The following is a 13750-nucleotide window of genomic DNA, read 5'->3' as shown; positions in this document are numbered from 1 at the left end:
GCCCCTTGCTGCCACTTGGGGCTGTGCCGCAGTGATATCGGCTGTGCAGACGTGAGCAGCACAGTCTGAGGAGCACAGCACAGCGAGGCAGCGTGTGGGACTGGACTGAGGGAAGGTCTGCAGGGCTTTGGAAGGAAGGAAGGCTTTACTCAGGGATGGGAACTGCAGGCTGTGTGGCTGCTGCCCTGGCAGCACCAACCTCCTCTGTGTGTCTGGGGTTCATGGCCAATTGCACCCACCCAGTGCTGTGGGTGACCCCAGCTTGGGTCACTCTCCCAGCCTGGTTCATCTTCCCAGCCTGGGTCACCCTCCCAGCCCTTGCCAATGCACTCCCAAACCATTTGGGTTTGTGTGATGCTCCTCACCAGTTCCCGACCCATGTTTTCATTGCTGTCAGAGCACTGAGCACTGGCAGCAGCACACCCTGCACACCCTGTGTGCAGCTCTGGGAATTTGGCTGCACAGAGAACAGGGACAAGGTCACGTTGTCTGAGGTGCTGATCAGTAACAGTCCAAGCAGGGTTGGAGCTAGAGATTCAGGGATGCTTTTCCCTCCACTTCTGCTGTTGTATGGCAAGAAGGCACTACAGCAAACAAAACATCCTAATCCAAACGCTTATGCAATAGTTTCTCTGATGTTTGTTTCGTATTCATGGGGATCTTTTAATCTCAGATGCAATCTCTTCAGCATTTGGGTGGCTGCTTATGCCTCCCACAGCTCAAGGTGCTCAGCTCTGGCTCCAGAAGCCCCTGCCCTGCACAGGCCAAGGCAGCACCTAGGCCCAGGCACAGAAAGGCATCCTTTGTGTGCAGAGCTGCTTGTTTAGCTCCAGGCTGACTCACACAAATGTTCCAGTGACTCAGAGGAGCAGATACTTGGTCATGGAGACATTCTGTCCTAGGGTCTGAGGTTCAGCAATTCAGCTGCTGTTGCTGGTAATAAAACCTTTGCACTAATAGCTCAGGGCTCTCAAGGTTTTTGAACATTATCCTGTTAAGTTGGCTGCAGAAGGGGTTTGTAAACGTGCCAGGCACAGAGCCCTGTGCCCAGCCTGGAAGATGTTTGGATATGATCCAGAGCCCCTTTGCTTCGGATTGCCTGTAATTAAAATTTCATACTACCTTCTGGAGGTGAGATTTGCATGCAAGCCATGCTCACCCCAGTGTCCTGCCACCTAAAACCGTTTTTCGCCAGTGCTAGAGGTGCTGTTGTTTTGAGTGTGTGAAAGGAGACAGCCTGTTCCCGACCAGATTATCAGCTTCAATCTTTCGTGGGGCTAAATTCTGGGAAATTTCAGGAAACCACACACAATGAGAATGCCATTCATGTCAAAAGGATCAGGAGCAGAGCTAAAGACAGGAATTAGAGTGTTCACCTCTAAGCAGCTTTGGTAAAATTAGGTGCATTTCTCTGTGTTTTGGCTCAGTCCTCAGTCAGCACCTTTGGAGCTGCTGGGATATGGTTTAGCCTTGTGCTTCCAAAGAGCCTCAGCCCAGCTGAGCTGAAGGAAAGCAGTACAGGACAGCAGTTGCCTAAATCACCTTCCCCCAGGTGCAGCACCACCTCCCGTGTGCCCCCAGCAGCTGATGTGCTGCCCCAGGTGCCGTCTGTGCGCAGCCAGGCAGACCTCGCAGGGCACTGTGCTGCCCAAACCCACCTGGCTGTGCCAGGGTTGCCCCTTCTGCTGGCGGCAGTGCCATCACGCCTGGGCCAAGCAGTACGAGAGCCCCAGGTGCTCGTTCTGTGGAGAGGAATAATTCTTTGGCAGTTTCATGGCAGAAGTCTTGCTGGAGAGCCAGCAGCTCCCCGAGTGCCCAGGAGAGCCCTGAGCAGTACCCACGTGGTTCCAGGTTTTCTCGGAAGAAAATCCTTCTGTGTTCCATGAGCTCAGAGAGACCTGGACGGAGCCTGGAGGGTCCCTGGGGTGTGTGCAGCCTGTGGCTGTGGCAAACTCTGCCCTTATTTCTCCGTTGTTCTCCAGTGCACCAACCCCAGAGTGGAGTGTAACAAACCAAACCAAACACTTAAACAATGAATGGGGAGAAACATTCCTAACTTAGATTATTTGGTTCTCCTAAACTGCATCTCGCCCCACCCTCTGATGCCAGGACAGCTGTGACTGCTGGATGACCTGTTGGTGACCAGAGGAGATATAAGCCCTCAGGGAAACTTTCTGTGTCTTGTTAGTGCCTGGCTCTGTCCAGCCTGAGGAGGTCCTTCCTTTGAGTAACCAGCAGCAGGAAAGAAAACATGTAGGAATTTGTGGTGTGTGTTGGAACCTTCCATGGAGCTTTGTATTTCCTTTAGATTCTGACTGTTAGCAAAGATGTAATAGAGTCTCAAACGTCTCCCTCTCTCCTGCAGTTCCCTCCCTCCGAGCATTTCTTCCAAGCCAGGAGCCTCATAAATTCCCAGACACAGTCTGTGGAGGGAATTGGTCATGACAGTGCTGCAGCACCAGTAGCGTCTTCCTCTTTGAGATTCACCAGTGTTGCAGAAACGAGTGACACCACCTTAAATGTGTTCTGGAGTCTTGTGAGGCTGTCACCAAGCTCAGCCTTGAGGATAGTTGGCTCAGTCACTTTTTCCTTTCCCTAGCACATGGCTCCCTGCACCAAGGGACTCCTGTTCTCGGTGATTCAGTCCTTGGGAATAGCTTTATCTATCTTCCAGTGTTTTTTCCTGTATTGTTACTTCCAGGACACCAAATGGTTCAGCACTTGCTAATGGGTCGAGCTGAGCCATGTTCCTTCTGCTTAACAGGGAACATAACATGAAGATCTTCTTGTCTCTTGCCTTTTTTAGCTGGGGAAGGTACAAGGGAGCCTCTTTGGGGGTTTATTTGGCTGTTGATTTCTTTTTTTTTTGCATTCACTCTTGTGGCTCACGTTGCAGAGAAATGGAGAAGCACAAAGGCTTCCCCATTATCCTTTCACTGCCGAGTGACTCTCCTGGAATACTTGTGTGCTGGGGAGACAACAAGAACAAATAATTTCTACTCTGCTGATCACTTACAGCATGGCTAAGGACTTCAGCATGCCAGTAACTTGGGATTAAAGAAGTTTCAGGGAATATTTTAGAGTGGAAAGTGATTTACTGGGGAAAGGTGTGAGATCGATGGGGTGGAGGTGGTAGCACTGCAGAGGTGCCTGGTGCCATCAGCTGCTCTGAGAACACCTCCTGCCATACTGCTGAGCCAGGGCAGAGCCAGAGGAGATGTGAGGAGAAATGTTTTCCCTGTTGTGGTGTTGAGGCCCTGGGATATTGCCCAGGGAGGCAGTGGAGTCACCATCCCTGGAGGTGTTTCAGAGGTGTCTGAATGTGGCACTGGAGGATCTGGGTTAGGGTTTAGGGGTTCCAGCAGTGACAGGTTCATGATTGGACTTGATGGTCTTAGAGGTCTCCTCCAGCCTTGGTGGTTCCGTGATTCTACTGAGAGCCAAACCCCAGGACCTGCAGTTTGGGCTCTGCATTTTGCTCCTCCCAAAGTGATTTCCCTGCAGTGACTGCTGGTGTGACCCGTGTGGCCCCCCCAGAGCCAGGGCACAGGCAGAGGGGAGGGAGGGGGGATGCTATGGAGAGAAGGCAGCAGTTGTGCTATTTCTCACGGCAGCACAGTCTGGGGAGGTTTCAACTGGCTGCACCATAGTAACAGCTCGTTGTGTGCAGCCACTGGAGCTGCAGTTGGTGTGTGCTGGGAAATGGATCCGAGCGAGGAGGGGTATGACAGAGCCATCACCCTTCCAAGGAGGGAAGCTGCGGGTCTTACTTTGAGTCCTGCAGTTGGTTTCCTTCTCCTTGAACAGATGCTGAGGCGAAGTTTAGTAGAGTTTTGCTGGGAAATGGTCAACGACCCCTTAAAACGAGCTGTGCCCCTCCTGACGTCCTGCTAGGCTTCCCTCCAGCTCCAGCCCTGGTTTGGTGCTCAGTTCTGAGCACTGACATCAGCCTTGCAGCTTGCACAGAGCTGTTTGGAGCCAGGAGAGTGGGGGAGGCTCTCAGAAAGGCTTGTCCTGCCCTGGTGCCCTCGTCCCAGTGTGCCAGAGGGAGCTTTGCCTTCGGGGCGTGTGGTGCCTCTGGCTCCCAGGTTTGGATGTTGGAAAGAGTTGTGGGGGCTCACAGATCCTCTGGGAATGGGAATGTGGCATCTGGAATCTAAAGGAAGCAGGAGATGTCATTTTTCCCCTTGCAAGGAGGGATTGTGGTGAGAGCAGCCAGGGCTAGAGCAATGCTGGAGGAGAGGGAACAGCAGTGGCTCATTCTGCATCTCCGGGAGCAGCTGGAAAGAGAGAAGGGGCTGAATGCAAGAGCTGTTTTTCATGCTGTTAGCACAAACTAAGGCAAGCTGGAACAGTCATCAGTGCTGCAAAACTTAGCCCTGAAACAAACAGAATCCCAGAATGAGTGAGAGGCACCGAAAGAGGCTGTGGATGTTTCAGGGCAAAAAAATCCAGTGGGAGCCCCCTGGGCTGGCAGGGGTGAGGGGCTCTGAGAGGAGGGGAGCACTGGCAGGGCAGGGTGAGGGATGCTTCCTGGGCTGAGCTGCTTCCAGAGCCAAGCTCCCTCGCCTGAGCCCAGGCTGGTTTCCGTGTCTCCCTGCCAAACACCACCACTCTCTCCCTGCTGGATGAGCTCCTTACGGAGGGAGCATCCCCCACAGGCATTTACCCCTCCCGGTCTGCACCAAGACCCCAGGCTCAGTAACTGGGTTGGGAGGCTGAAGTTGGAAATTTTGATTTTGTAGAGAAATATTTGCTTCTGAAGGAAACCAAGATTTTATGCCATTTATTTTTATTATTTCTATTTTTTTTCCTAGCTGAATAGGGTAAAATTGATTGTCCACAGCTAAAGTTCAGGTAGTTTTTTATGACATTCGTGTCCTGCTTTCATTCAGGTTTTCCATGGAAAACCAGCACTTTCAGAACACGAACACAACCTGCAGAACACCTGTTACCCAGTCTCTCCGGAAAAGAAAGCTGCTGTTCATGGGTTTTGGAACTGTATGTTCAGGACTCTTTTTTCATCCATCCCTGTCTCTGGGAGCATTTCCTTTCAGATCAGTTTTCATCTTCTGCATCACTTATCAAGGATCAGGACTCTTGATCCCTGTTTGAACACTTGTAGCTGCCAGTAAAGTCAGACTGGGAGATTTCTGGTTATTTTTTAGGCACTTCAAAGCAGTCTTTAGTCCTCTCCATCCTCCCAGAGGAGCTCCCTTCACACTAAGGAGAAAACGCATGACAGAAGCTTCCCCAGCAGCTCATCTCCCTCTGCCAGAGGGATCTGGGTCTGGAACAGCCTGTCCAGCTTTTCCTCCTGGCATTGAATCCTCTGCCAAGGGAAACCCCCAGCACTGTCTGGCCCTGGCAGTGCTCACTTCCATTCCCTGATGGACCACGACCAGCAGCTGCTGTGTCACCTCCTCTGCACATCCTGTCTCTGCTGCGTCTGTTGTGTCTCCTCTGCCAAGAGCCAACCTTCTTGGTGCATCTCAGATTCTCTGTCCCGAGGTGACAGTGAGTCCCTTGGTCCCTTCCCCTGGGTTTTCCTCTGCAGCCATTTGATAGTCCTAGGGAATGGGGTGAGACTGTAGAGTACGAGTCTGTCCTTTCTCACTGCTGAGAGCGACATGGCCCGTCCCACCTGGTGAGCCTTGCCCTGTGTAAGCTGCAGCCAGAGAGACCTGCAGGGACATCAGGGGAGGCACAGAGAACCTGTCAGTAATCGCACTGAGCTCCACCAGCTGATGGCCTGGAGCTGATCCCTCCTCTGGCTCTGAGGAGTCCTCCCCTGCCAGGGAAGGGACTCTCAGCTAACCCAGGCTGCTCTCCAGGGAAGGACATGGTCCATGACAACACAGTGTTGGATCCAAGATTGTGCAGCTCCTCCCCACACTCCACTGTGAATAGCTTTGCTGCAGGAAGGCTGGGCCAGCCTCTGCAAAGGAGTCATTTCCAGCTCCCAGCTCAGCACCAGTGCCCTGGTATCCCCCCACTGGCTGTCCCTTCCCTCTGTCTACAGTGTGGGAACCCAATTTCTCTGTCTCCAGGAAAGCTCTGAGAATAAAAGCTCAAATGCTCTCTCAAGAGGATGTAATTCAGCACCTGGCAGAGACAGTCTGTGGCCAGCACTTTCTTTCGTGTTTTTCCCCACAAAGAGGAAATTTTTCCTCTGTGAAAAAAACAAAACCAACCCAGCTATCAGGAATGGCAGATGGTAAATTCCACCCAGTAAATGCAAACGTTCTGTTAAAGCTGGGCCGTGTCTGCAGTGGCTCTCGCACAGGGAGGGGAGCGATGTGAGGAGGAACGTGCAGGTGACCCCTTGGGTCCTGTGGCTGAGTGGACCTCCTGACCCCAGGAGCCAAACCTCGGTGCACCTGCACAGAAAGTCACCATGCCTAGTGGTGGTTTTGGGTGGTTGGCACCTGCCTGAAGTACAGAGCTGATGCACTCCTGGGGTGTTCACTCCCTTCTTGCCAAACAAGGCTTATGTAGGAAGTCTTATTATCAAGTCCATGACATGTCCTGCAAAATGCCTGTGCCTGCTCATCCCACGTGTTCTGAGTCACAGAAGCAGTGAAGAGGAATACAGTGTTCTCAGTCAGTGCAGCAGATAAGATAACAGGACAGAGTTTTAGGATCTGGGAATCCACTCTGTGTGTCCTGAGCCAGAAACAGCCCCAAAGTGGAAGCAGCACTTTGCCTCCAGCAGCTCTCCCCTCCTGTTCTGCCAGCACAGGGAGCCCCTGCTCAGCACCAGCAGTGCAGCCCAGAGAAGGACATCTGGAGCCAAATCAAGGCACATCTGGAGCACGATGGTAACTTCTGCACTGGGAGAAGTATTAACTTTGGCTTTGGGCTCACAGGACTTCTCGTGTGCCCTCTCATGAGGCCTTTATACACCTCATAAACATGAATTATGAGAGTCTGCAGGGACCTGTGGGGACAAATTTGTCAGCTTTGAATCCCAGTGCTGCAGTAATGGAAGTACTTTCTGTGGGCACAGGCAGGGACAAGCATTTAAATGTGCCACGGAGCCTGAGGTAACAGCCTGAGGAGAAAGGCTCCTTGCTACTATGATTTACCCCACCATGCACTTCTGTCCAGTAATGGAGATGAATCATGTCTTTAGAAGCCATTTCTTTAAAATTAGCTCAGACTCAGATGCAGCAGTGAGCAGCCTCAGCCCTGGATGCTTTTACAGCTGTACAGTGAACGTGACTGCTGAGTTCTCTCCCTTCCCTCTGTCAGGCAGGAGAAGATCCCTGCAGGGATCCCTGCACAGGGAGGGTGCCAAGAATCCACCAAGCCCAGAGACTTGTCCCCAACAGCCTCCTTGGCCTCCCTGAGCAAAGGCAATGAATCATGGCAATGACCTGTGAAAATGCGCAAAATCTGCTGGTGTGCTGTTCCCAAGGATCTGAGCTTTGCTAGTAGAGCTCTGATTTCTCTGACTCTTATCAACATTGCTCTGCTGATGAGTTTACATGAGATCACATCAGATCTGTTCAGGAGATGGATCTGCATCTCAACTGGCATTTCAGCAATTGACATTTCCTCTCAAAAGGGCAAAAAAAACCAAAAGGCTAAAGAATCTTGTGAAAATGAAATGTTCCAAAAATTTTTGTCTCTAGCAGTGTCAGCATGTGAAGGTTGAAAATCTACAGAAACAAAGACTGGCGCTGCACAATTCACCTGGCTGTGCCAGAATAAGAACATTTCCTCCTTGTTTTCCCTGTCTGACCAAGAGGATCCAGCACCAACACTCTGGTCTGATGCACCACAAACCTTTGCAGCCTGGTCAAAGCAGCTCAGAATGTTTGCCAGCGGGTAATAACTGCAGCAAACCAGCTGGTGATTGCCAAAGAGCTGTGACAGAATAAATCCATCCTGCAGGAATACAGGGTGAGACTCGCCTGCCCTGGCACCTGGGGAGTCTCACTGCTGCGGGTTCGTGCTGCTCTGCCCCCTTATCCTCCCCGTGCACAGCACGGGAGTGGCAGGGAACATGGCAGAGGGGCCCGGAAGGAGCCCTGTGTCTCCCACAGCCCCTGCCAGGCTGTGCTGGAGGTGCCAGGGCACCTGCTGCCCCTGGGGCCGGGTGGGCGAGCACACTGCGGTGCCCCCACACTCCTGCTCCTGGGGACAGGCTGTGTTTTCCTGCTCACTGTCCTCTGCACTCAGACTGGGACAGGCACAGAGCTGGAAGCTCTCCGGAGGCAGAAATCTTCAGATGTTCTCTGTCTGCTAAAACTCTGGGTCGGAGAGAAAGAGATGCTGTGAAGCACTGGAGATGCTTCACCCCATGCAGCGGCTGTGCTGGGTGCCCAGAGCACAGGAGGAGAAGACAGGGGAGATCATGGCACATCCACTCTCCCTCTCTGTGCTGCTGCTTTCTAGATCTGCACGTCAGGCTGTGCCTCGCCCACGTGTGGGCTGTGATACACCTCGGGATAAGCTGGGAAGAGGTTCGTCATTGGCTCCTTCCCTGTGGTGTCTGTCAGGCAGCTCAGTACATCGCAGGGACCACTCAGCTGCTGAGCACAGCTGCTTCGCTGGAGAGTCAGAGACACTTGGAGAGCAAGGGGAAAGGCAGCCCCTGCTGCTGTGATTCTGCTAAGAAAACTCTTGGGGAGCAGAAACCTGACGGGCGAAGGACTGTGTGGGGGATAAAGCAGATTTCCAAGGATAAGTTGCAGATTGGAGAAGATCAGTGCCCAAAAGGAAATATTCACTAGGATTACTTCCTAGGTGCAGAGAGAAAGTGTGGATCTCTGGTATCTCAGCCTCCAAAGCAGCCTGTGTGGGATACATGGGACTGGAGAAGGACAGCAGCTGGGGAGTGCCCGGAGCAAAGCCAACGTGTGCTCAGTGCAGGGGGAAGGACACGTTTATCCATTTTCTCTAGTTTGCTACCATTGGGCAGATTTTACCGTGCAAGAGTGGGTTTCCTGCTGCAACCACGGACCTTAGCAGCTGAGCTGGCGAAGGCACTGAGGGGTGTGTGGCTGGTGCTGGGGCTCTGCTGCCCCAGCCATGAGCAGGCACAGCTGGTTCCCCTTGCAATACATCCCCAAGCCCTTCTGGAGAGCAGAGAACCACAGCACAACCAACTTCTTCTCTGCACTCTACAGCTTCCCCAACCAATCCTTCTTCCACAGCGACTTGGACCTGGAGGACCTGGGGGACTTTGGCAGCGGGGCCAGGTACGAGGGCGAGTCCCAGAGCCAGACAGTGAAGGCACTGCTGATCGTCGCCTACTCTGTGATCATCTGCATCTCGCTCTTTGGCAACACCCTGGTGTGCCATGTGGTGGTCAAGAGCAAGAGGATGCACTCTGCCACCAGCCTCTTCATCGCCAACCTGGCTGTTGCTGATGTGATGATCACCATTCTGAACACGCCGTTTACACTGGTGAGCCTTGGCCCCCGTGTCTGTGTGTGCCTGTCAGCTGTGTGCACAAGGACTGAGTGGGCTGGGACCAGGCTGACACCCAGAGCTCATTCTGCCCCTGGAGAGGCAGTGCCCCCACTCCCCAACACCTCTGGGCAAGTGGAGCCAGGGGCTCATCCCCCCCTCCCAGTCCCACCGTGGGGTCACTCTGCTGCAACCCTCTCCCCTCTGCCCAGGCATGGGAGCCCTTTGCCTGCTGGAGGGGAAGGAAGTGGGGACAGGTTTGCCATGGGAAAGTCAAATTAATGGCTACAAGGGGAACAAGCTCAGTCCCTGTGTAACAGTGCAGAGAAGTGCTCAGGCTGTGCTGAGCCAGGTCTGCCAGTACATCCCTCCCTGGGGCACTGCAGGTGGTACCTCCTGGGGCTGACTCTCCTTTATTTTCAGTGACTAAATAACATGGGATATAAGAGAACATTCAAAGAATGAGGTGGGGAGAGCTAAAGGCTCGTTTCTTGCCCCACTGCCACAGACCACAAACACCATGTAAGCACCTTCTGCAGCTGAATCTGACCCAGCACTCTCCTTCAAAAACCTCCAAGCCTTCCTAAGCCCCCCTGTTCATCCCATACTGTCTAACACTCTCAAGAGTGTTCTGCCTTCCAGAAGCAGGTCCCAAATCAGCCATTTGAATTCACCCTTTCTTCACCCGATTCTGTTTCCTTGGATTTCCCTACCTTGCTCCGATGGGATTTGCATCCTACAATCTGTTCAGGGAAAGACTGGTGCCCTCTTGTGTGTTTGCACACCAACAGCCACATACCAGGCAGAGAAATTAAATACCCATCAGCTCTCTCAGGAATGAGCTTTGCATCAGCTCCAGAGAACCATCACATTGCTCCAGCTCAGCCACAGCCAATGCTGTGAGACTTGTCCCTACAGGGAAATTAATTACATTAATTGAAAACAGATTAGTCTTGCCTAATTTTCTGTGTGGACAGATGCTTTGTAGTACATGTGCTTTACTTCAAATGAGCTTAATCTGCTGCAGAATGAGCTACATGAGTTTGTAATTAATATTGCACAGTCAGGAGTAACAAGGGAGTGAGGCAATTTGGCATCTCCTCTGCAGAAAAGCCACCACCAGTCACAGCTCTCTGGGAACAGGTGAGGAATTCTGCTGTTCTTCCAAGCCTCTCTGTTTGGGACCCATGCAGCTCTCAGCATCCACTGGTTCAAAGGGGCAATGTGTTCCAGGAGGGTCTGATGTGCCCTGCAGAGCTTTGTCAAGGAGCAGAGCTAAGGGTCCTTACCAGGGCTATGGCATACACTCACAGACACACACACACAGAAAAACACCGACACACGCAGAAATACGGACACATGCAGAAACACAGACACACACTCTCTCACACACACACAGAGGGCACTGCTCAAGCCATTTGCTTGTTCAGCGCAGTAAATCTCCCCTCTGTTTCAGAGTCTCTTGCACAGTCACCTTCCCCAGAAAAGCTGAGGGGAAGCACCTACAAAGCCTTGGGAAGAGGTATTACAGCATTTCTTCTGCACTGTGTCCCTTGGGGAGCCAATCTGCTGCTCACGGGCGCTGTCTGCCCCTCAGGTGCGGTTCGTGAGCAGCACATGGGTGTTCGGAGAGCTGATGTGCCACGTCAGCAGGTTCGTCCAGTACTGCTCTGTCCACGTGTCCGTGCTGACCCTCGCTGCCATCGCCCTGGACCGGCATCAGGTGAGTCGTAGGCACCACCACTGTCTGTGAGAAAATAATGCACCGAACACATAGTTGTTCCCCCCTCAAATCCCAGCACTTGGAAATCTGCTTTGCCTTGGGACTCAGGGAAGGGCGGGAGAGCTCCAGCTCTCGTGGTGATGGGAAAACCCATGTGTTTTATAGTGAGGGTGCTGAAACGTGGGCACAGGCTGCCTGGAGAGGTACAGAAAAGTACCCTGGGGGTACAGAAAGCCCCAGGGGTGCAGCGCCAAGAGCCTGCTCTGGCCCCTGGGCACTGGCTATGTGCTCCCTGCCCTCTCAGCCCCACTGCACAGCGGGAACGGGGCTGGACTCCAAACCCAGCCAGTCCATCACTGCAGGGACTTATCAGCCTCTCAGGGCTGAGGCTTCCCCCATTCCCTTGGGATGCCTGAGGTGGAAGCAGTAAGAACTATGTCAGCTCATCCAGTTCAAGGTAAGAAATTCTCCTCTCCTCCCTCTGCCTGATAGTACCCACTGGGAAAGCCTTCCAGGTCACCAAGGACAGCAGACCTGAGGGTTTCCTTGAGTGTACCACAGCCCATAATTTGTGCTTTAGCTGAGGAGTGCCAAGCTCTGGGAAGGCAGATCCAGCATGGGGAGCTTGGGCAGGCTGGATTTCCTGCAGCACTTGTTACTGAAAAGCAGCTTCTCGTGATAGATGTCGTGGCTGGATGAAGTTCAAAACAAGAACAGGCTCCACTGTGCTCATGAGGGATGTGCTCCATCTGGTGTCAGAGAACCACAGGGACTGCTGGAGCACAGCGCAGCCAGTTCTGTCTGTTTTAGCACCAAGAGTTTGACTGTCTTCAACATCACAGCTCCTGAAACCAAAGTGGTTTGATAGCGACTCGTTTCAGTCAGTAGATCCTGGGTTGTTGCAAGGCACGGCTAGGTGTCAAAAGTGTTTGTTTAACTAAGGGCAAACAGCGCCTGCCCTTAAATTCTGTGGGTTCCTCAGAGCTACTACAGCCCAAGGAGATAGAGATGGAAGTAAGGAGATGTCTCTGAGCAAAGGGAAACCAACACTTGCCTCTAAAAACATTGCTAGCCCTGAGAGGTACCACAGCAGACAGGTGCTCCAGGGGCGTTATATGACTTGATTAAGTGGATATTTATAATGAGACTAAAAAAGGCATGCATAAAACACCAAAGACTTCATCAGCCATGAATGACATGGTGGGTCTGTTTTTAACTACTGCTTCATGGCCTGATATAATCCTCCACAGTGCATGAAGCTCGGGAGACCTAACCACTGTGGTCTCTGGAGTCACAGTGCTGGGAAACCCAGGGTGTGTTTCTCTGCTCAGACTCTGGGCCAGCAGCAACACTCAATACAGTGTTGTGCCTTTCCCAGCCCTGGTGCTCCCTGAAGTCCTGTCAAATGAGCCTCTCTGCCCTTTGGCACTGGCGGGATGTGGAGCTGCTGCCACACTGCTCCCAGGGTGCCCCAGACTCTGCAGATCCTCAGGAGAGGTTGTTCTCTGCAGGTGATTATGCACCCTCTAAAGCCACGCATGTCCCTGGTGAAAGGAGGGATCTGCATCCTCATCATCTGGGTCATGGCCAGCTGCTTCTCGCTGCCTCACGCCATCTATCAGACTCTGACCAGATTTTACATCGGGTAAGACATTCAAGTGGTGCTTTTAGTCATGTGACATTTGCAGCTGAATCAAAGCCCCACAGATGCCAAGGCCAAACCTCTCCATCTGTGCTGGTAGAGCAGAAAGGGTGGTGAAAGGGAGAAGTTGTCTTTCCCTTTGCCTGGGACTATGTCTCTCAGGAAGGGACAATGACAGCAGATGGAATTGCCTCTGAGCTGATTTGGGCTCAGAGTCTGCCCTGTAATTTGGGGCAGACACAGAGGACAGGGGCTCCTCATCAGCAATGAGCACAGGTGTCAATGTGGATAATTTCTTTCTTTACCAGAGGATGTGTTTAAGATACCTCCACTGGGACCAAATGCCAAAGCTTAGAGCAGCATTTTCCATTCAAAGTGGCACGGAATGAGTTCTGCTATCTGTACCTGCACCAAAACCTGTCTGAACCTCTGAGGTGTTTGTCCTCAGGTGTGTGCAGCTGGCAGTGGAACTGAGAGCTCTCTCTTTGACCCTCAGAAACAGGACCATCCGAACAGTGTGCCTCCCCAGCTTCCCTCCTCCTGCCGATCTCTTCTGGAAGTATTTGGACTTGACTACGTTTGTCCTCTTGTATGTCCTGCCCTTGCTTGTGATCTCCGTCACATACACCACAGTGGCCAAGAAGCTCTGGCTGCGCAATGCCATCGGGGACGTCACCATGGAGCAGTACTACGCCCATCGGCGGAAGAAGAAGATGACGCTGAAGATGCTGATGGTGGTGGTGGTTGTGTTTGCCGTGTGCTGGTTTCCCCTGAACTGCTACGTGGTGCTGATCTCTTGCAGGGCCATCCACAGCAGCAACGCTCTGTACTTTGCTTTCCACTGGTTCGCCATGAGCAGCACCTGCTACAACCCCTTCATCTACTGCTGGCTGAACGAGAGCTTCCGTGCCAAGCTCAGGGCTCTGCTCTGCCTCTGCCCGTGGGCGCCGCGGGCTCAGCACCGC

The 13750-nt window shown here is 52.7% G+C and overlaps 1 protein-coding gene across 1 annotated transcript; it reads left to right on the top strand.

Annotated features, from left to right (window-relative positions):
- Positions 1-9039: 9039 nt before the first annotated feature.
- LOC103799998 (probable G-protein coupled receptor 83) lies at positions 9040-13738 on the top strand (the record flags this gene model as incomplete). The annotated part of the gene is made up of 4 exons (XM_009072358.1): positions 9040-9417; positions 11018-11143; positions 12655-12788; positions 13282-13738. Coding segments are annotated over exons 1-4 (1095 nt in total), but the record flags the coding sequence as incomplete, so codon positions are not given.
- Positions 13739-13750: the final 12 nt, after the last annotated feature.

Source organism: Acanthisitta chloris, unplaced genomic scaffold (genome assembly GCF_000695815.1).
Source record: "Acanthisitta chloris isolate BGI_N310 unplaced genomic scaffold, ASM69581v1 scaffold29073, whole genome shotgun sequence".
NCBI lineage: Eukaryota > Metazoa > Chordata > Aves > Passeriformes > Acanthisittidae > Acanthisitta > Acanthisitta chloris.
This window is presented reverse-complemented; position numbering and strand designations above follow the sequence as displayed.